We start from the raw sequence: 22,065 nt of genomic DNA, 5'->3' as shown, positions 1-22,065 counted from the left end.
AAGTAAAATAAAATAAAATTAATCTATGAGAGGTGATGAGATCACTGAGTATATATATATATATATATATATATATATATATATATATATATATATATAGAGAGAGAGAGAGAGAGAGAGAGAGAGAGAGAGAGAGAGAGAGGACCGAGGATACTACCCTGAAATGAGAGCATAATTTGGAAGAGAATCCAACAAAGTAGAAAGATGAGGTAGATAAGACAGGAGGAAAAAATCAGGAGAGAAGAGAGACAAATCTACAATGTCGAAGGCTGCGGAGTCCTCAAATAGAATGAGAACTGAAAAATAATTTACTGGATTCTGCAACTAGGAGACCACTGACACCTTTGGAAACAGCCATTTAGGTTGAATGATGAGACCAGAAGCCAGGTTATAGGAACTTAAGAATGAAGGGAGAAAAACTGGAAGCAGTGTAACAGCCAGAACAGATAAGACAAAAGCTGAAGTAGTGATAAACTGTTCAAGTGATCCAAGAATAAGGTTTGCTGAGACAGCTAGGTGGTGCGGTGGATAGAGTACCGACCCTGGAGTCAGGAGGACCCAAGTTCAAATCTAGCCTCAGACACTTAACACCAGCAGAGTGACCCTGGGCAAGTCACTTAACAACAAATGCCTCACCCTGCCACCCCAAAAAAAGGTTTGCCTAGGCACAATCAACAATATGGTAAGAGGAAGAGAAATTTAAGAGAAGAAAGCATATACTTGAACTGGTTCACCAAGAAGTCAAGATGAGCAGAAGAGTAATGAATGGCTAGTGCAAAGAAGAGGGCCTGGGAAAAAATCAATGGGTCAAAGGATTGTAGGTCATGGTGAAGAGGAAAAGGAACAGTATTTTGTAAGGGAAAGCAGGAGAGGTTCAAAGACAATACATTATGATTGGACAACAGAATTTCAGAATCCTTTATGGAGGTGGTACATTGGTAGATGAGGCAAGCTCACTGATATGACCATCTTTGTGTATGGTTGAAATGGAAAAGTGGAATAGCTCTTAAGAGGAAAATAGTTTGAGAAACTGAGTGGTTATAGTATTTAAGGAAACATCACTGTGCATATTGAAGTCTCTAGTGTAAGGCAGGAGTTGGAGGGAGAGGAAAAAATTTAAGTAGTACAGAACTCACTGAAGAAGGAAAGTGACCAGGGGGTCTGGAGACAACTGCTACCAGGATTTTAAAGAATAGGACTGGTCTATCAAATAACTAGTCTATGCTCATAAAATTCTTTCATATAGAAGATCTAGAACTTGGTGACAACATTTCAGGCTTAAATTTGAGTTAGTCTCTAATGACATCCAAAAGAGTTATCTGTACTTTGTCCTAATTCCAAATCTCATCAAGGTTACTATATTATTTCTTTTTTTGTTTGTTTTTTGGTTTTTTTTCAGGGCAATGGGGGTTAAGTGACTTGCCCAGGGTCACACAGCTAGTACGTGTCGAGTGTCTGAGGCCGGATTTGAACTCAGGTACTCCTGACTCCAGGGCTGGTGCTTTATCCACGGCGCCACCTAGCCGCCCCCAACTATATTATTTCTTATAGGACTCTATTCAGGATGTTAAAAATCCTATGTTCTTAGACAGACAATATTTCTGATATTCTCTTCCTAATTTGAATCTTAAAGGTCAGCTGCATTTCTTTGTAGGGACCTTGAGTATCATAGTAATTTTAGTGTCTTTGATTTTTTAAATCTGATGACCAAGCTCAGAAAGGTAGTCAAGAGGCAGAAAAGGGGTAAGGCTACTTCTACTGCTCTCCATGTTACAATGCAGAACTCATAGCACACACTATCATCACGGAATAGTTTTGTTTTCCATTTGTGCATATTCAACTTCTATTTCTAACATACCCTTTCATAACAGCTGCCACTTGAGGACTTCTTTTTTAACCAAATATTCTTAACCATTGATCCTCATGCCTTTTAGAATTTTTCTTAAAAGCTCTACTTTTGTTCTATTATTTCATTTACAGAACATCTAACAAACTACAGAAGTTTTGTTTTTTTGTTTTGTTTTGCTTTTAAGGGCAGTGGGGGTTAAGTGACTTGCCATGGGTCACACAGCTAATAAGTGTCAAGTGTCTGAGGTCGGATTTGAACTCAGGTATTCCTGAATCCAGGGCCAGTTCTTTATCCACTGCGCCACCTAGTTGCCCCGAAAAGTTTTTACAAATGTTCCTTAGTCATTACCAAGGGACCTAGCTATCATTTCAGTATCAGTCTTTTCTTCTGACAATTTTTCCTAGAATTCTTTCTTTTATCTGAAGCTCTTTTGTCTACTCATTAATTCATATTTAATATCTTTTCTAAGATTTTTTCCCTCCACAGGAATTTATTATCTGTTTTTCATGAATTAGCATTTATCTTGTGGTTTACAAACAATGATGGGGAGTAGGGTTACACACAACAATTCAGCTATCTTGCCACATGTCGTTTTTCATTATTTTAAAAGTTCAGAAATTATGGACTTAATACTCTACAGAGGTTATAACAGGAGAGCACTGGGGAAAATGGAATTAAAAAGAACACATGGAAAATTTTAACAAGGAAAATTACCTGTCACACTGTCTGCACTGCAGAATAAGATCCTCTTCCCTATAATTTCGAGAGCAGACTGGGCAGGTAGATAAACTTGCACAGGGGGCACATTGGGTATAATTATTTTGCCATTCACATCGTGGACCTGGAGATGTTGCTCCACAATGTCTGCACCAAACACACCTGTGAAACAAAACAAAAAAAACCAAACAATTCCAAATTTGCTACTTATAGTACAGATTCTGTCGGATAAGACTTAACTTAAAAAAAAAATTTTTAAGTAAATTTAAATCCCAATTGTGCAATTGAGTTTTCCCATATGGGGGACAACAGGAGAGATTAACAAACCTGCTTGTGCTATGGGAAATGCTCCAGGTGTTAGCACTTAAATACTATATTCAGAGAAACTTGCATAACTTTAAAGAAGCCAAGTTCCATAAAGACAAATGTTTTTTAAACACCCAAACTGTGATGTTACCTAGCCAAAAATTGTGTATCATAATTTCTACCAAAAACAAAAACAACAATAACAGCAAAAAACCCAACGACTCTGAAGGATACAAAGGGTATTACCTTAAAGGAATAAAGAACACAGGCTGAATTACATTATCATATACACACATTTCATCAAGAAAATTATTCAGGAATTTTATGACTGATAAAGGATGTGAACCAGTCACATAAGAAAAAGAATGCTAAAGTGATGCATGAAGAGGAAAAAGCCAAAGAGGAAGGCCTTGTGATCAATGGGCAAATAAATCTCCAATGGAGAATTTATAAGAAAACCGACAAGAATCTCACGAAAAGAGAAGGTATCAATGGACTAATTCTAGGTGACATCACAGACCAAACCAAGAACTACAATGCAATTGAAATCTCAATTTATTAAAAATACCCAGCAAAATATTTGTTAATTACTAAATGAAAACAAAAGGGAAAAGGAAAAGGTAGTAATGAAATTTGAAAACAATGTACCATTTACACTTCCAGCCTCCTTTGGGAACTGTTTGCAATGGAGGATCCAGGCAGTAAGTATGATAGCTTATGTCACAGTCATCACAAAGAAGGAGTCGTCCTGGATCAGTAGCCTTACCACAGGCTTCACAAACTGTGCATTCAAGACATCTCCAGCCTTTACTAAGTACAACTTTGGTGATCTGTAAAAAGGTACCAATTAATTTAATTTTAAGACCTGTTTAAAATGCTAAATTATGGAATATACTCAGAAATAACACAAATAATGGTTATTCGATAGTAGAATTTAAATGAGGAACTATCACAAACAAAAGTTTTTCTTTCATAAAAGGTGGTCAAATGTGATACTTTTTCTTTTGGACGAATTAATAAGGGAATGGTATTATAATACATTACACTCACACTTAGACTACACAGGTATTAGTCAAAAGATGGCATTATATTAGAGAGAATAAGCCATTTAGTCTCCTGATTAAAAAAGACACTTCAAATATCACTTTATTATTTAAATTTAAGAGCTAAGTTACACATCCAAATTATCTTGGATTGAAAATTTCTTTGACCCTTGCTAATATGTGAATATCTATAAGATTCCTTTTAGAGGTGAAAAAGATAGAAAATTATTCCTATAGACAAGTAAATTTTAAAGTGGATAACTAAAAAGAACTCTAATTTGCTTCCAATTAGAATTCTGTTACCTACTCCATCTTTCAACATCAACTGAACTTTTAGTTTCATCTTTCACTCATTATCGGCTCCTTATTCTCTTGCTAGAAAATTTCAAAGGAAACACTCCACTCTCCTCCTAATATTGCTACTCCCCCAAGCTATTATTCTCTTTCCTCCTCATTCATGTGCTATATATTGGCCACTTACCCTACAACTCTCATTTCAGTACACTGGTCTCCTATTCTGACCACTTGATTGAAACTGAGCTCTCCAAGGTGATGAAGAGTTCAAAAGGGCAAAATATATTGTCTCTTCTTAGGTCCTATGCTTTTTGAATGTTCAAGTACATTTGACACTACTGACCAATCAATCTTTCATTCACAATGAGTATCTTACTACTACAAATTACCCAAGCAAAAATCCAAACCCTTCTACAACACTCTCACCAAGTGGTTTTTACAGTTTTCATTTAAAGACCCCATGAGAGTAAGAACCCAGGACACCTCTCAAAGTAGCCCACTTAAATTTGGAGTAACTCCAACTTTTTATTTTTTATTTATTTATTTTTGGGGGGCAGGGCAATGAGGGGTAAGTGACTTGCCCAGGGTCGCACAGCTAGTAAGTGTCAAGTGTCTGAGGCTGGATTTGAACTCAGCTCCTCCTGAATCCAGGGCAGGTGCTTTATCCACTGAGCCACCTAGCTGCCCCCAGAACTCCAACTTTTGAAATTTTTTTCTACATATTAAGCCACAAATCCCTCTGCAACTTCTATTAACTGATCATAAATCTACTCTGGTGAAGCAAAGCAGGTCTAATCAATCACTCTAAGACATGAATGCAATTCAAATACATATAAATTATCACATGCTCCCCTCTTAACTCTTCAATAGTGTAGGATTACACAAATACTAAAATGTAAGTCTCATGAAGACAACACACACAAACTTCATATTCCCCACCCTCAGTCTTGTACACAGAGAACATATTTAATAAAAATCTGTGATAATTTCATGTATTGTAAGACATCAATATCTCACCGATAAAGATGAGTGATATCTTAATTAAGCTTGCTGTAACACCTCAATTCTAATTCAAGTATTCACTAGAATTCTTTACCATGATGTCTTAAAAACCAGCAACTCAAAGGATCTTCTCAAAACCTTGGCAATATTTCTTTCCATAGCATGATCATACTTTAAGTTATACAAATTCAAATCCTCAGTTATCCCAAACATCTCCTACATACAATCTATTGCCAAGGATGCTATTGAAACCTTTTGAACTTTGGGTATCACTCTAATAATTACAAGCCCTTCACACATCTCTTCTAGACTATTATAATTTCTTCCTAATTAGCCTCACTGCCCTTTTCAAAGCATTCTTCTTGATACTGCCAAAATGTCCTAACTCCCTGGACCACAAGACTCTTACCCTAAAAACATTACTTTAGAAAATAAATGTTGATTTTGCATTATGGGCTACCTGAAATATAAAGTTTCTGAGTGACTGTTCCAATCTCCTTTTACGACTGTACTTTGAACACACTACATTCCAATCGAACTGAACTACTTATTCTGTAATTTCATTTTTCTCTCTGTGGTCTCAGTGTCTATCAAAAGGCTATGGTGCCTACCCAAGGACTCATCACATCTGGACTTACTAAAATCCTTTTCTTTTTTTTATCATAAAAGTATTTTATTGTTTTCCAGTTACACGTAGAGATAGTTTTCAACAATTGTTTTATAAGATTTCTAGTTTCACATTTTCCTCCCTCCTTCCCCTCCCTCCCCAAGACAGCAAGCAATCTGATATAGCTTATAAATGTTTCAAGCAGTTTTTTAGGTGATTCTTTAGGATTCTCTAAGTATACCATCATATCATTGGCAAAGAGTGAAAGTTTTGTTTCCTCTTTGCCTATTCTAATTCCTTTAATTCCTTTTTCTTCTCTTATTGCTATAGCTAACATTTCTACATTTCTAGTACAATATTAAACAATAGAAGTGATAATGGACATCCCTTTTTCACCCCTAATCTTTTTTTTTTGCATTTTTCCCATATAAATATTTCATTGCTTACCAGTTACATTTAGAGATTGTTTTCAAAATTTGTTTTTATAAGATTTCTATTTTCAAATTTTTCCCCCTCCCCAAGACAGCAGGCAATCTGATATAGGTTATAAATGTACAATCACATTAATATTTCTGCATTAGTCATGCTATGAAAGAAGAATCAGAGCAAAAGGGAAAAACCTCAAAAACAAAAAAAGCAGAAATAGTATGGTTCAATCTGCATCTCGATTCCACAGTTCTTTTTTCTCTGGATTTGGAATGCATTTTCCATCATGAGTCCTTTGGAACTACCTTGGACCACTGTATTGCTGAGAAGAATCAAGTCTATCACAATTGATCAACACATAATGTTGATTATACTGTGTATAATGTTCTTCTGGTTCTGCTCATCTCACTCATCATCAGTTCATGCAAGTCCTTCCAGGTTTCTCTGAACTTCTTCTGCTCATCATTTCTCACAGCACAATAGAATTCCATTACATTCATATACCACAACTTGTTTTGCCATTCCCCAATGGATGGGCATCCCCTCAATTTCCAATTCCTTGCCACCACAAAAATAGCAGCTATAAATATTTTTGTACAAGTGGGTCCTTTTCCCTTTTTTATGATCTCTTTGGGAAAAAGCCTAATAGCGGGATTGCTGGGTCAAAGGGCATGCACAGCCTTATTGTCCTTTGGACAGAGGAAAATCCTTTTCTTGAAGACCTAGGTTCAGGTGCTTCACTTTCCATAACACATAGAAGGTATTCATCCTCACTTGAATTGCTCAGATTTCTTTGATTACCCCAATAAATGTACTTACTGTTCAACTTATATGTATTTCTATTCTTGTGCCCTTAGGGGCAAGAAATAAGCTTTTACCTTTCTTTTTATTTCCTGGGCTTTAGCACATTTTTCAAAACACATTGTAAATACTTGGTAAATGCTAAATTCGTTGGATGTGAGGGTAGCTACTGTTAAGTTTCTTCTTCTCCCTAGTATCATGTTCCACAGAGCAGGCACTTACAATGACTGAACTGACTGTTAAACTTTTTTCATTTATCAAAAGCTCTATGTTCTCTGTAATCCTCTCTCATGATCCCTAATAAGCATATGATTTACTCTCATGCCTCTAGTACTTGCAATATGAGGCTAATTGGAGACCAAATCATTTTACTACATGTTACTAAGTCAAGCAAATAGCTGAGACAGGTACTGGAGTTATTACCTTTTAAGAATGTATAGAAAAGCAATGCTTCTCTAGTATACTGCTAATGTATCTTATTTGTTAGATCCAGTGTGCGTGTGTTTAGACAGACACACATTTAATTGGATTGGTTTTGGGTTTTTTTACCCATACTACATTTAGAATACTATTTGATTATATGAGGTGATTAGCTAATTAGTCACATCAACCAAAACTAGAGTCACAGATTATAGGCTATACCAATATAGTGAAACTATATGCTCCAGTGATTCCTACCATTACTATATTTATCTCCTGTACTGAATCTATATTCCTATTATTTCTTTCTATACTATCATATTCATTTTATTCTACATATTTGTTATTATCTTTAAAAAATAAATCAGAACAGAAATAATCTGTCTAGTCTTCTGTACATTTTATTTAAGTATCACTACCATTTGATGACATGAAGGTTCTGAAAGGACACTTGTTTCTTTTTAAGTTAGAATGTTAATACTTCCTCATCAAAGAATCCCCCTTCCAGGAGATCAAAAAATTACTGTTTATTTGACTCTGGAGACATGTTTGATACATGATGGTTTCTCTTGATACCTGTGTTTGCAAAACCAAGTTCCTACTCAAATCAGATATTTTCCCTAGCAATCATGTACATTAAAAGCCATTTATTATCTACCAGTGGGATTGTAAATCATTTTTCCAGCTAAATTACTTTTTCTTGTTAGTCTCACTTTGGGCTCTTGGAATATTCCAAGAGGGCCTCTTATTTACAGTAGAAGCCTCCATGCTTTTACTTCATCTAAACTGCAGGCTATATCTTGTTAACTGAACGGCTATTTTCTAGATGTTTGTAGCGTGTGTGTGTGTACGCACGCGTGCACGCACACACGTATGGGTATACACAATGAGACACACACATGCATATATCTTCTTTGATGTAAGAGCTGTGAATTGTGCCCATGAAAGTCCCAGGAATTTTAATCTGGGGTTTGGTTTCGGTTTTCCCAGGAAAACAGTAGATCCTTCTGCATCAAATAGATTTGTGCCTTTTCATTTATGATTTCCTGAATTAGAGTGCTCAGGTTTTTGCTATTATATTTTTCAAGGAGTCCAGTGATTCTTACATTACCTCTAATTAACTGGTTTTCCAGTTAATTTAAAAAAATATCAGATACCTTACATTTTCTTCTCTCTATTCCAATATTTTAATTTTATACTAATATTTCTTCGTATTCCAAGGAGTTATTGATTTTAGTTTATTCTAGATTAATTATTACATATATATTCACATGCTGTTTCCCCCCAGTGAAACAATCCTTTCTTCCTGCAGTTCTTTCATTTTTTTTATCACTCACATCAAGTAGGTATTCTTGTAATTGTTATAGAAAGATCCATTTTTTTCTCCTGAGTCAGAGAGTGCAATTATTACAGAGTTATTTGCTCATTTCAGGGGGGAATGACACCTCTACACTTGTAATAATTTTTTATGCTGATCAGTGTTTTCTTTCATTTATTCTCTCCAGCTTTATTTCAGCTAGACTCACAGCTCAGAGAGTTCTGAGTAGGGTTGCTGGCTTTAATTGGTTACCTGGGTCCTTTCACTAACATCTATCTGCCAGGGTTAGACCATTGTATCTTTGAGGCTCAGAGTACTAGATATATATAGCCTAGTCTGCCTCTTCTGGATTTCAGAGATGTTGGCCATGAGTATCCCATGAGTTAACTCCTTGCTCTATTAATCTGACATTTCTCAGGACTTGAAGGTCCCTATCTTAGGGCTTTCTCAAGGGTGCCCTGCGCTCTTGATGCCTCTGGAGATATGTATATTCAGGTCCACTGCTGGTTGATCTGTAATTCTATCCTGAGCTGGTAGCTGGCTTTCGAGGCACCTCTCTTTTTTCTTAACTATAGGCTATGGTTAATCTCCTGTGTTGTTCTGGTGAGGAAAAACCTATTCCTATACTTCCATCTTAGATATAGTGATCATTTTTAGTCTGGTGTGAACTACAGGCTCTTTCAAATGTAAATAAATAGAAATTGGGCAATTAATCTTCCAATTATGTAGTTATTTTGGCCTCAAGTCCACCTCTATGCATTTGCATAGGTTGCTTCTCCATGCCTGGAATGCCTTTTCTCCCCTCACTTGTGCCTGCTGGAATCCCATGTACCTTCTAATTACAGTTGGATTCTACTTTCTAAAAAAGGTTTTTGCCAATTTTCTCAGTTCTCTTCCCTTACTCAAAGTTACTCTGTGTGGTTTTGACTTATTTAACTACATACTCTCTCCCACAGTAAAAATTTCAGCTCCCTCAATGAAGATTCTGTTTTGTTTGCCTCATAGACCATGTGTATTCAGTGATTGCTTTCTGAATATTGTAGAATGACAATAATTCAGACTTGTTTACAGCTACCCTCAACAATAAGTGAGGGATAAAATGTGTATGGATGAATCTTTTCCTTTTCCAGAAGCTGGTATGGTCAGAAAGTGAAGCAGTGTGGGGTATAGGCAAGTATACCCAGGGTTGGTAGGATACATACAGGATGCAAAATTTATACTGACTTTCAAAGACCATTTCATGACAACTTTGCATGTGAAACTACTGTGGTCAATGCTAAAACTCAGTAGGCAACTACACATATTTATCTTCAGTTCTGAAAAAGTGACTTTAATAAACTAGTTCTTTGTTCAGAGCATGCACAGGCAGTGCTTACAGAATCCATTGACAATCATAATCTAGTAATACATAAGGCCAGAATTCACCATTTATCATTTTAGGGGTGGGTTGAGCAGAGGAACTGTTTGGCATTTTTAAATACAGAGAGTCTGGTTGGCTTTTTTCTATATGAGGAAATTTACAGATATGCTGCTTCATTTTTATAAAGTGTGAGTGTCTTTAACCAAGGAACTTCAGGGCGACATTATGGATAAATAAAATGAATTATTTCACTTTTCACTGAAGTGGGGGGAGAGATTTCATTCAAAAAAGACTGCATTTTATTAAGTCTATTTAAATTGTGTCTACTTTAAAAGATAATGAGAGTACTTATAAATGAAAACAACTTATATTTTAAATGATGTAGTAAATACCCTATTATGTGTCTTTAAAGTCACCTCATACCATTCAAATTAAATTTTCTTCCTTTTTATGTCAGACCAATAACTCTAAAACATTAATTAACTCCACAGTTGCTGACAATTTTGAAAACCAACATATAATTAAACCATATGTCCTAGCAAAAGAAGATCCAGCATATTTTTCCTTTAAAATAAAACAAAGTAATATATTTTATGTATATATTGTAAAATATCTTGTTCAAACCAGTCTATGACAATAAAATTAGAAAAACGTTCATTTCTATTGAGGTTCTAAACATTATAGAATAACATTTAATTAAATCTTCCAAAAGTAACAAAGATAACAACCACATTATTTAAAAAATTATAAGCAATTTAATCAATTCCTGATTTTGGTTTGTTTAAAAAGAAGTATTTGTTAAGCTTGTAAACATAATAGCACTCACCTTAATACTGACACAGTATGGATGGTAACACTGACCACACTGAGAACATGCAAGTAGCCTTCCTTCTGCCCCTTGGCCAAAGCTTCCACAAACAACACACATATCCTAAATAAATAACAAAAATAAAAATCCTTTTTTGCATAAAATCAGGTGACTAAAAATTTGCATCAATTCAAACAGAAAAGCTTCAAAGAACAGAAGCTAGATTTTTAAATGGCAAAGATGACAGGAAATATAAAAATAATATCCCCTAACCTGATGTAAAGTGAACTTGTCACTGCTAGAAAATAAGACTACTGTATTATGCATGGAGTTTTCTTCTTCATCCTTGCTTGATAAAATATCCACAGAAGTGACCTATAAAAGAGTGACATCAAGTTACATTACATTCTATAACTCCCAAGACATTTATACTTTTAAGAATATTTTGTAAAATTTTAGAATGAATGATATTTTAAACAATTTCACCAAAAGTTTAAGCTTGCATATTTTCTTTGTTTTTAAGAAAACTCAATGTTTCCAATTTTAGACTTTTAACTTTTTTATTCATGAGCAACATGTAGCACTATCTAAGCAACTTTAATTCTTTATATCTCTATTCCAAGTATCCTATAAGGATAATTTTCTATTACAATCATCTACTTCCTGACATATCATAATTAGGTCAAACAAGGGAAAAAATAAATGTGTTTTCTTTAGGGAAATTTTACTGCTAAATTAAGTCATACAGAAATGTGATAGTTCTGGGATCTGATCCTGTTTGTAACATTTGTTAATCACGTGACCATAAGCTAGTCAGTCATATGAAACATCCATGTCCAATCTCCACCATCATCATGACCTTCTTCATAATTTCCTAACATCTCTTTCAACTTCTTGCTGATTAGAGGAGGAGTGGCATTCTTACGAGTGAACCATGATGCCAATACCCACCTCTGAACTCTAGGACCTTACTCTAAACAGAACAGAATGCAGATATATGTCACCAATGTGTTAATGTTTTGCTTAACGATGTGTATTTTTATAAGAATTGCATTTCTCATGCAAAATAAAGTAACTATGAGCTGTCACTTCAAACCTATCAAATTGGCCAATATGAAAGAAAAGGAAAATGATAAATGTTGGAGGGGATGTGGGAAAATTTGGATACTAATGTACTACTGGTTTTTGTATTTATAAAAAGTGCTTATGGGGGCAGCTAGGTGGCGCAGTGGATAAAGCACAGGCCCTGGATTCAGGAGTACCTGAGTTCAAATCCGGCCTCAAATACTTGACACTTACTAGCTGTGTGACCCTGGACAAAGTCACTTAATCCCCACTGCCCCGCAAAAAACAAAAACAAAAAGTGCTTAGTACATTGTATGGCACACAATAGGTGCAATATAAACGCTTATTCCCTTCTATGTTGGAGAAACAGAAAAGTGGGATGCATTTAAACACCAAGAAGCTGAGAATGAGATCAATTTCAGACATGGTCATTTTCAGGGTCAACTGCATATCATTCAGAGTGAACTGACCTGGGTATAAGGAAGTATCACAGGACAGAAATAAGGACTATATATACAAAACCAAGATTGCCTTCATAGAGACAATTTGTGGCAGATAAAGGGATCACCAAATAAAAAGGGTCTAAAAAGAAAAGTAGGTCCAGGACAGAATTTCAGAAAAACCATGTCTAGAGATGGGATTTGGATGCCAAATGAGAAAAACACATAAAAGGAATTCATAGGAAGACCTATAAAATGAGAACATAGATAGAGCAGACTCATGAAAATCCAGGAAGGAAAGGGGTAATGAGTTATATCATATATTACAAAGCTATTAAGAAGGGAAAAAACTAAGAGAAGTCCATTGGATTTATCAATTTGAAGGTTAACTGATCTTCAAGAGTTCTTGAGTAGAGAAATGAGGTTAGAAGCCAAATTGGTTAGCCTACAGTTGACCTGGGGGAATCTAGGGGCTGAAAACTGGTAGTTGAAGATGCAAATCTAGTGATGTCTACAAAAGAGAAATAAAACAGAACAGGGAAGCAACAGAAGATAACTGTAGGTGTGGTTGTCTTGGAAATAATTCATATAAGTGGTTTAATGTAGAAGATTTATTTAATGTTTAATTACAAGTGTTTGTGGTTAAGTCATAACACCTGGCAAAAGGCCTACTGTCTAAGAAAGAAAACACTTGCACTATGCAACACTATCTAATTGGTCACAAACCGTGTTTCAAGGCAAACAGGCACATCATCCTTCTCACATAATTACACAGTTCTATGATACTCTCAAACAATCAATCTCATTTTGCTCAGGGCACTATGATCAAATCAATACTACCATGACTTCTAGAAAAGTTTTGTCAATATATGCACCCCTCTGCTCTACTCTACATCACCATGACTTCAAAGAACAAAATACTCTTCTTCAAAGGTGTTGTGGATCAGAGTATTTGTGAAACCAAGAAGGGGTTAAGTTAACACCTAAGATTCCCCATCAGCTGGGTCTCTTGCAGAGAAAATATGGTGCCTATCCAGAGCAAGTTAAATTAACTTTGCCTTTTAGTGGATGCATGCAGGAAATACCTTAAGGGCCTTTTAGATAAGATGAAGATAAAAGTCATTTTTAGGATAATTAAGTAACCAGGGAAACTTCTTTGCTCACTCTTTCCAACCATTTTTACCAGTTTTGGTCATCCAGAACTACTTTTTAAAGCTATTTTTCAGAACTGCTTCTATGAGAAGATATTCAAATTTTTTGGTAAAATCACTTACTGGCTGTACCAGATATAATAGTAACTTGGCCTGTGCTCTTTTATATATAATGTCTCTGCTTATTATTGCCCCTTGAGGGCATATGCTAGCTAGTGTTTTTATTGATATAAATACTATACATAAGCAGGTAATATGTAGCACTTGACAGTTAATTTTTTTTCTTTTTTTCTTTTTGCAGGGCAATGAGGGCTAAGTGACTCGTCCAGGGTCACACAGCTAGTAAGTGTCAAGTGTCTGAGGCCAAATTTGAACTCAGGTCCTTCTCCATATAGGGCCAGTGCTGTATGCACTGCGCCACCTAGCTGCTCCCTTGGCAGTTAAATTTTAATCCATTCGTTCATTAACTTCTAAGGCAGGTGTTTTGGACATAGTTGAACAATTTTGATTGACAAAAAGTTCTTCATTACTTTCAACAGAAATATCCTTTTCTACTATTTATCTCTCCATATAGCTGGGTACAGTAAGAGTGAGAACAGAATTTATTTTATGGATAGAAAACAGAAACAGAAAGGGGAACATTTTAAAAGGATTCATAGGTAATTAAGAAACTGATCTCAGGAATCCTAGCTCTTAAGAAGCAAACATTTAGACATCTAGAATCTGAAGGAAAAGTGGGAATGTTAGCTCCAGTTTAGGAGAACGTGAGGAAATGTGGGTGAGAATCATGAATAGGTTTTGAATAATAGTCAAAAACTGAAGCAAGATGAAGTACAGAATCAAAGCATATTAGGGCTGAATGAGACCTTAAAAAGCTAGCAAATTGGGGGCAGCTAGGTGGCGCAGTGGATAAAGCACCGGCCCTGGATTCAGGAGTTTCTGAGTTCAAATCCGGCCTCAGACACTTGACACTTACTAGCTGTGTGACCATGGGCAAGTCACTTAACCCCCATTGCCCCGCAAAAAAACAAAACAAAACAAAAATCTAGCAAATTGAGCCCACTTCAATTTAGCAAAAACAAATGTGCCTGAGAAAGGGAATGGCTACAAAGTCAATTAGGGATAGAATCTGGTGATGCCACTCAGCCTCTCTTTTCCAATAGATAAGGATGTAGTCAGAAAGGAGGTCTGGTTTTATGTATAACTAAATTCTTAGATTTGAATCAAGTTGACTGGGACCACAAAACCAACCAAAAATTATTTTGTCAATTTATCCTCATTTACCATTAGGCTTGGAATTAACGTAGAAATCCTGTACCTTGTGATAGAAAGCATTAATTTTACTCCTTTCAGCACTCTAAATAAGCCATCACTGCTGGAGGGGCCTCTTTTCTAGGAATCATTTTTTCACTATTGGGCTAAACCTTATTTTCTTGAACCATCAAAGGAATTACCAAAATCCAGAAATACATGTTAACAATACTATACATTAGGGGCAGCTAGGTGGTCCAGTGGATAGAGCACCAGCCCTGGATTCAGGAGGACCCGAGTTCAAATCCGGCCTCAGACAATTAACACTTACTAGCTGTGTGACCCTGGGTAAGTCACTTAACCCCAACTGCATCACTTAAAAAACAAACAAAAAAACCCCAACACTATACATTCTTACCAAACTCTGTTAGCCATGTAAAACTTTGGAGGCTGAGATTTATTGACAGAACTTATCACTGCAATACCACTATGATAAACTGTGAAAAGAGCAGACAGAGAGGGGAACTGGGAATATCTAAAATAATAAAGTAAATTAAGGCTTTCCATACAAAGTAATTCTCTCACATCCAAAAAAAATATTAGGATAAATTATTTCATACAATATAGGGGTAAATAGTGATAATGTGGGAATTCACATAAAATTTATATTCATAAATTAACATCAAGAAACGAAAAATATGAAAGTTGAAAAACTAGTTGGGAGAACAAATGCCTTTGAATGAGGAAAACTTGATTCAAAGATCCAGCCTCAGAACTTAATGTGATCTATGGTAACTCATTTTACTTCTCTGTAGCTTAGCTTCCTTATTTATGAAATAAAGTGCTTCAATTAGATTACATAAAGTAACTAACATTTTTTATTCTAAAATTCTAAAATATTTCTTTCTCTTAATTCACAATAATCTAAGGGGATGAGCTAAAAAAAGTGAATTGAAAGGGGAGAGGGGTATAAAGAAATAGTAATCAATTTACAGAGGAAACAAGACAAGTGTTGAATAAGAAATGTGACAGAGGACAAATAATAGTTGGATGAATCTGTATTAGAGCTAGCAGTGAGACTAGGCATGTTTGGACACAATGCTTTGGTATTCTTGCAACATTGTCTCTTCTGCCATTACTACTCTGTATGCTTAGCTCAATGAGCAGGACGGCAAAGAAAATGACCAAAAAATGTAATTTTTAAAAATCCAAGGACAGACTGAGTATTTTACAATTTTTTCCTACAAATTCCAAACAGCAAGATGACCTCCATCTATATTCTAGCGTAGTCTAGTGAATCAAATGCCTTGATTTCTGATTCTTCTTTTGAACACCACTGCTTCAAGGATGACAAAGACTTAAGAAATAGAATGGCTCAGTCTTGTGGATTCCTTATATATTGTAGATCTAGAGATACATAGTTTATACCAAGATTTTTTTCCTTTCATTCATTTTAATTCATTTTCCTTTCTACTTTCAATGTTTTTGGTTCCTACAAAAAAAAAATCAGTTTTATGCAATGGAAATTTCTACTTTATCTTTTACAATCACCTATAAGCCTTATTTATATAAAGATTACAAACAGAATATAGGGAAATCAACGAATTAATTCTAGAGCCTTCCCTCTGTTGATTATTTCCAATTATTCATAAATGTAGCTTGTTTCTACTTAGTTGCTAGTACATTGTCCCACCCATTAGATTGTGTGTTCCTTAAAAACAGAATGGTGGCGAAGTGGATAAAGCACTGGCCTTGGATTCAGGAGGACCTGAGTTCAAATCCAGCCTAAGACACTTGACACTAGCTGTGTGACCCTGGGCAAGTCACTTAACCCTCATTGCCCCGCAAAAAAACCAAAAGAAACAAAAACAGAACGGTCTTATACTTTTTTTGTATCCCCATTACTTGTGGTACCTGGCACATAATAAGCACTTAATAAATGAATAATGGTTGATCACTAGAAGAAAAACAAACAAACCAAGAAACAACTGAAATGAAATCCTGAGAAAATAGAATGATCGAGCTTTGCTCCAAAATATGAGGAGGAACCTCTCTATCACATTTCCCTGCTGAAAGGAAGAATCATTTGCAAGTGTGGAACTCTGTATATTATATAATGTTAGATTCTTGAATACATTGGTTTGATTTTGTGCACTGTTTTTATTTTCTTCTTTTTCATAAAAAATAGCTTTCTTGAAAGGGGGTGTGATATGGGAGAAAAATGATATGAAGTAAAAACAAACCATATCAATAAAATTGTAACACACTCTAAAAGTGAAAAAATCTAACTTTAGAAGGAATAAATTATTGCACATGCATAACCTTTATCTAATCACTTACTGCCGCAGGTAAGAGAAGGGAGTGAAGGAGGGATAGAATTTGAAACTCAAAAACGTTTATTATCAAAATAAAATAAAATGGAAAAAATATAGTAACTAGAGAAAGAAAAGAAGAAATAAATAAGGTAAATTCTATACTAACTTTGACCAAAATGAGATTCCCACACACACACTAAGTAAATATTAAATTTATTAAGAGCTGCCAAAATCATATCCAGCAGCAGTAATCCATAAAGAGAAGTTTAAAAAGACATATAAGTTTTTTGCTGCCTGAAAAATGTTCATTTATTTTAACCAAACTCATACCAAGAATAAAATACCATGAATAAGTTACAAAAAGAGAACAGAAAAGATAAAAACATATGTTTCAATGCATTTTCTTCAAATGCTGGAGAGAAAAATAAAGAACACAGTAAAGTTTGGTATCTTATGACAGATTATTATCACCCATAAACTAGCATAATGCCCTACAGATAGTAGACATAAAAGAGCGAAATAATTTTAAAGTAGGGAAGAGGAAGGGAAGAGAAAAAGTCATATATACTGGAGAAAAGATTGAATGGGAGTAGAAGCAGTCTTAAATCTTATTTTTCAGCATATTTTTTCAAGCCTTCAATATATAGTAAATGACTGGGAACAGACAAAAACACCAGTATATTTATCAGTACAACAAATGAAAATGAATTAGTCTTACCCCTGGAAGAACCAGAGCTCCAATCCCACTTTTGAGTTTGGATCTGCCTCGTCCCCCTCGTCCTGAAAGTCCTGCACCTCGTGGTCTTCGTTTTCCAGGGAAGCCAGATCCACGACCCTAATAAATATAAAATAACATTTCAAAAAGTTGTTGTTAGCAAAAGATGTGACTAAAAACACAATATTTTTAACAATTTAGGCAATAAGACTGCTTTAAAACAGCAATCACATGAACTTTTCACCTAATGAAAAACAAAATGATAACCCATTAATTGTATATTCTCTTAAAGAAATATATACCAGAGAAGCATGACTGTCATAGTAGTAAATAAAATTAAAATGTAAAGAACATAATGTAATTGTAACCCAAGTAAATGGTCTTTAAAAATCTTTTTTTGTAGATACAATTATTAATTCCTCCTTAGCCAGTCCTCTTTGTGAAAAAAAGAACATAAGTGATCTGCAAGTATTGCAGAAAACTTCTTTTTTTGTTTGTTTGTTTTTTTGGTTTGTTTGTTTTTTAGTGAGGCAATTGGGGTTAAGTGACTTGCCCAGGGTCACACAGCTAGTAGGCCGGATTTGAACTCAGGTACTCCTGACACCAGGGCCGGTGCTCTATCCACTGCACCACCTAGGTGCCCCTGCAGAAAACTTCTAAACTAAATAGGCCCAGATATATGATCTATAAGGAATGGATACATTATCAAATATTGATTAAAATGATAAATCTTGGTCAATAATTAAAGAGTTTTAAAGAACAGGATTTTCCTCTCATGTGTGGAAAGTTTTGGAACTCTGAGGGCACATTTTAATTTCACCAGTGGGAAAAATGTTTTCCTCAAGATATTAAAGAAACATGTAATATTAACTACATTGATTTCATTTTCTTATTCACCAATAATTCTCTGAATTAATTTTTATGCCACTACTTTTCCTTCACCCTGATTTTGCAGAGAGAAGAAATGAAAATTTATTTTAAGCTTATAATAGGGTTTGATTAATAGCTAAAAGGCCATATGACTTGGAAGCTGAAAATATGCAATTAGGATTTCCTTGCAATTTTAATTCAATCTAAAAAAGAAATGCTGGTAAAACAAATATTAAAATTAGAAGAAAACAATCTGTGTTTGAATCCCAGGTTGGCCATTTAATTCAGTAACTCATTTTAGAACTCCAGGATTCAGTTAACATATATGGAATTAGAAGTGCTGGGCTGGGGGCAGCTAGGTGGCGCAGTGGATAAAGCACCGGTCTTGGATTCAGGAGTACCTGAGTTCAAATCTGACCTCAAGACACTTGACACTTACTAGCTGTGTGACCCTGGGCAAGTCACTTAACCCTCATCGCCCTGCCTCCGCACCCCCCACAAGAAAGTGCTGGGCTAAAGGACATTCGGCAAAACATATTGTAATCTCGAATCTTGTTTTTAAAAATAAAATATGCTGATGTTCAAATCCATAACCATCTTTGAGATATTTGATTCTATAGTTGTATATGTTTATTATACTGTCTATATGCTAAATGTAATACTCATCTTTTAATTTCAATTTCAAGGGAAAATTGTCTCAGATGCTTAATAACCAACAACATTTTATGTAAACTGTGCACATCTTCAATTGATACTAATAGAATTTCAAATTTCAGAGCAGTTCAATTGATTATGGTTATTGTTTAGATAGAACAACTATGTGGCACAGTGGATATAGAGTGCTGAGCCTGAAGTCAGGAAGATTCATCTTCCTGAGTTTAAACCTGGCCTCAGCCACTTAGTACCTGTTTGGCACTGGGTAAGTCACTTTACCCAGTTTACCTCAGTTTCCTCATTTGTAAAATGATCTGGAGAAACAAATGTCAAACTACTTCAGTATCTGTCAAGAAAATCGCAAAGGAGGTGAGAAAAAATGAGACAGGTCTGAAATGACTGAAAAACTATTAAGATCCAGTTGTCAGGGCAGCTAGGTGGCACAGTGGATAGAGCACGGACCCTGGAGTCAGGAGTACCTGAGTTCAAATCTGGCCTCAGACACTTAACACTTACTAGCTGTGTGACCCTGGGCAAGTCACTTAACCCCAATTGCCTCACCAAAACCAAAACCAAAACAAAACAAAACAAAAAAAAGATCCAGTTGTCAACAAAAGGATTTCTAGTAGAATGGCAATTAGGAATATCATGCAAAATATACTTGTGTAAATGTTATTAATGAGATCAATATATAGTATATACCATTCAATTCTAATCAATATGATCCAACTTGAAATTATTTAATTTTTTTGCAGGACAATGAGGTGACTTGCCCAGGGTCACACAACTAGTAAGCGTCAAGTGTCTGAGGCCGGATTTGAACTCTGGTCCTTCTGAATCCAGGGCCAGTGCTCAACTTCAAATTATTTAATGGCTTCTACTCCTCTTCACTAAAATCTGTGGGGTTCATTCCATTTTATTAATTTTTATTTCAGGGTAGACTGGTTCCAAGAGAAGTGCTACTCAAATGAGTTTATTTTATATTTCTAGTAACATATTTGAAAGGTATTTCAAAAAGATATGATATTGAGAACCAGTGGCAAAATTAAGGATATCCTACAGCTTTGCTTTTGCCCAACACTTTACTAAGTCACCTCATTTATACCTTCATAATAAATCATTATATTTCTTTTCCTTATATTCAAAAGACAGAATTCAATCATGTTTATCCAGCCATTTTAAAGAATATCTAAATTAAAGAAAATGCCCTTGACATATAATCAAAAAAAGGAAAAGGCGCTGCATCCTCAGAAAATAGTATTATAAGAGTAAGTGTCAAAACACTGAGCAATATTTATATTTTGCTGAGCTTAGTCTGAAAAACAATTAAAAGAAAAATCCAAATTCCACATGTCTTGCTAGCTTCAGGTGTAATAATGTTCAGAAGGGCAGTAGAAACTGCACTACGGCTGATGATCTTAATTTTTGTCAATGCCAATGAACATGAGAAAATTTTGGAAAAGGCCTCTAAAACTCCTAAAGTAATAAATAATGCTTAACAATGTATAAAACTGGGGCAGCTAGGTGGCGCAGTGGATAGAGCACCGTCCCTGGATTCAGGAGGACCTGAGTTCAAATCCAGCCTCAGACACTTAACACTTACTAGCTGTGTGACCCTGGGAAAGTCACTTAACCCCAATTGCCTCACTAAAAAAAACAACAACAACAACAACAAAAAACAATGTATAAAACTCAGATGATACATACTAGAGTTGTGGCTAGATTCTTCTTCCTTAACTTCCTTAATAGTCCATGAATAAAATTATTTTATTATCTCCTTTATGTTATGAAAGTATAATAGCAATGTGAAAAACCCAATAATAAACCTGAAATGTTAGCACAGTCAGATAAGATAATATCTTTCATAATTTTAGGCCAAAATAATAATCTGGATGTTAAGTCTTAATATCAAGTTTCCTTTCTGGTATGTTCTAAAGTCATAACTTCATTTTAATGGTAAAAAAAGTAAAATTCCAAATATAATAAACACTGATTATATGCTCAACATTTATTATAACTTGAAGCAGTTTTGTTAACCTGTTAATTATGGTTAATACAATCATTAAGATTTCTTTCTCCAAATTGGTGGGGGGGGGGGCCGCAGGGAAGGGAACTGTGGAATATGAATGTTGATTGGACCATACAATTTCTTTTGTTTTTGGTGCTGTTGGTTTTCAGATTTGAGGTTTCTCCTTTGTGCTCTGATTCTTCTTGTATAACATGACTCAAGCAGAAATATGTTTAATGTTATTATGTATATATAACCTATATCAGATTGCCTGCTGTCTAGGGGAAGGGGGGAGGGAGGGAGAAAAATTTGAAATTGGAAATCTTATATAAACAAATGTTGAAAACTATTTATACATGTAACTGGAAAATAATCAAATACTTTTATTTAAAAAAAAGATTTCTTTCATAAATATTTCAGTAATCAATACTTACAAAAATAACAGCCACAAAAAGTGATGCTAAAGAAATTAAATAATGTAAACTCAATTCTTTGTTCTACTTCTAATTGATCGCAAGGCTAAACTATATTTGTGTGTGTGTGTGTGTGTGTAAAATGGGGATACCCTTATCCATTTTCCGATTTTAAAAAGATGAAATGCAAGGCTGTATCAGCTAAACTATATATACATATTTTTCTTTTTAT

General features: G+C 35.0%; 1 protein-coding gene across 9 annotated transcripts in view; it reads right to left on the bottom strand.

Moving 5' to 3' along the window:
* Positions 1 to 22,065, bottom strand: part of KMT2C (lysine methyltransferase 2C) — a 272,195-nt gene that overhangs the window by 105,611 nt on the left and 144,519 nt on the right. For all 9 annotated transcript variants that reach the window (XM_043966872.1, XM_043966877.1, XM_043966874.1 and 6 more), the window contains 5 exons: positions 17,892 to 18,008; positions 11,225 to 11,326; positions 10,970 to 11,074; positions 3,521 to 3,702; positions 2,564 to 2,728 (listed from right to left, as the gene is read on the bottom strand). In XM_043966872.1, the coding sequence (XP_043822807.1) occupies positions 2,564 to 2,728; positions 3,521 to 3,702; positions 10,970 to 11,074; positions 11,225 to 11,326; positions 17,892 to 18,008 (671 nt within the window). The remainder of the gene's footprint in view (positions 1 to 2,563; positions 2,729 to 3,520; positions 3,703 to 10,969; positions 11,075 to 11,224; positions 11,327 to 17,891; positions 18,009 to 22,065) is intronic.

The sequence above is a fragment of the Dromiciops gliroides genome, chromosome 5 (genome assembly GCF_019393635.1).
Source record: "Dromiciops gliroides isolate mDroGli1 chromosome 5, mDroGli1.pri, whole genome shotgun sequence".
In the NCBI taxonomy this organism is placed as follows: Eukaryota; Metazoa; Chordata; class Mammalia; order Microbiotheria; family Microbiotheriidae; genus Dromiciops; species Dromiciops gliroides.
The sequence above is the reverse complement of the archived record's forward strand: the minus strand, read 5'-3'. Positions and strand labels throughout refer to the sequence as shown.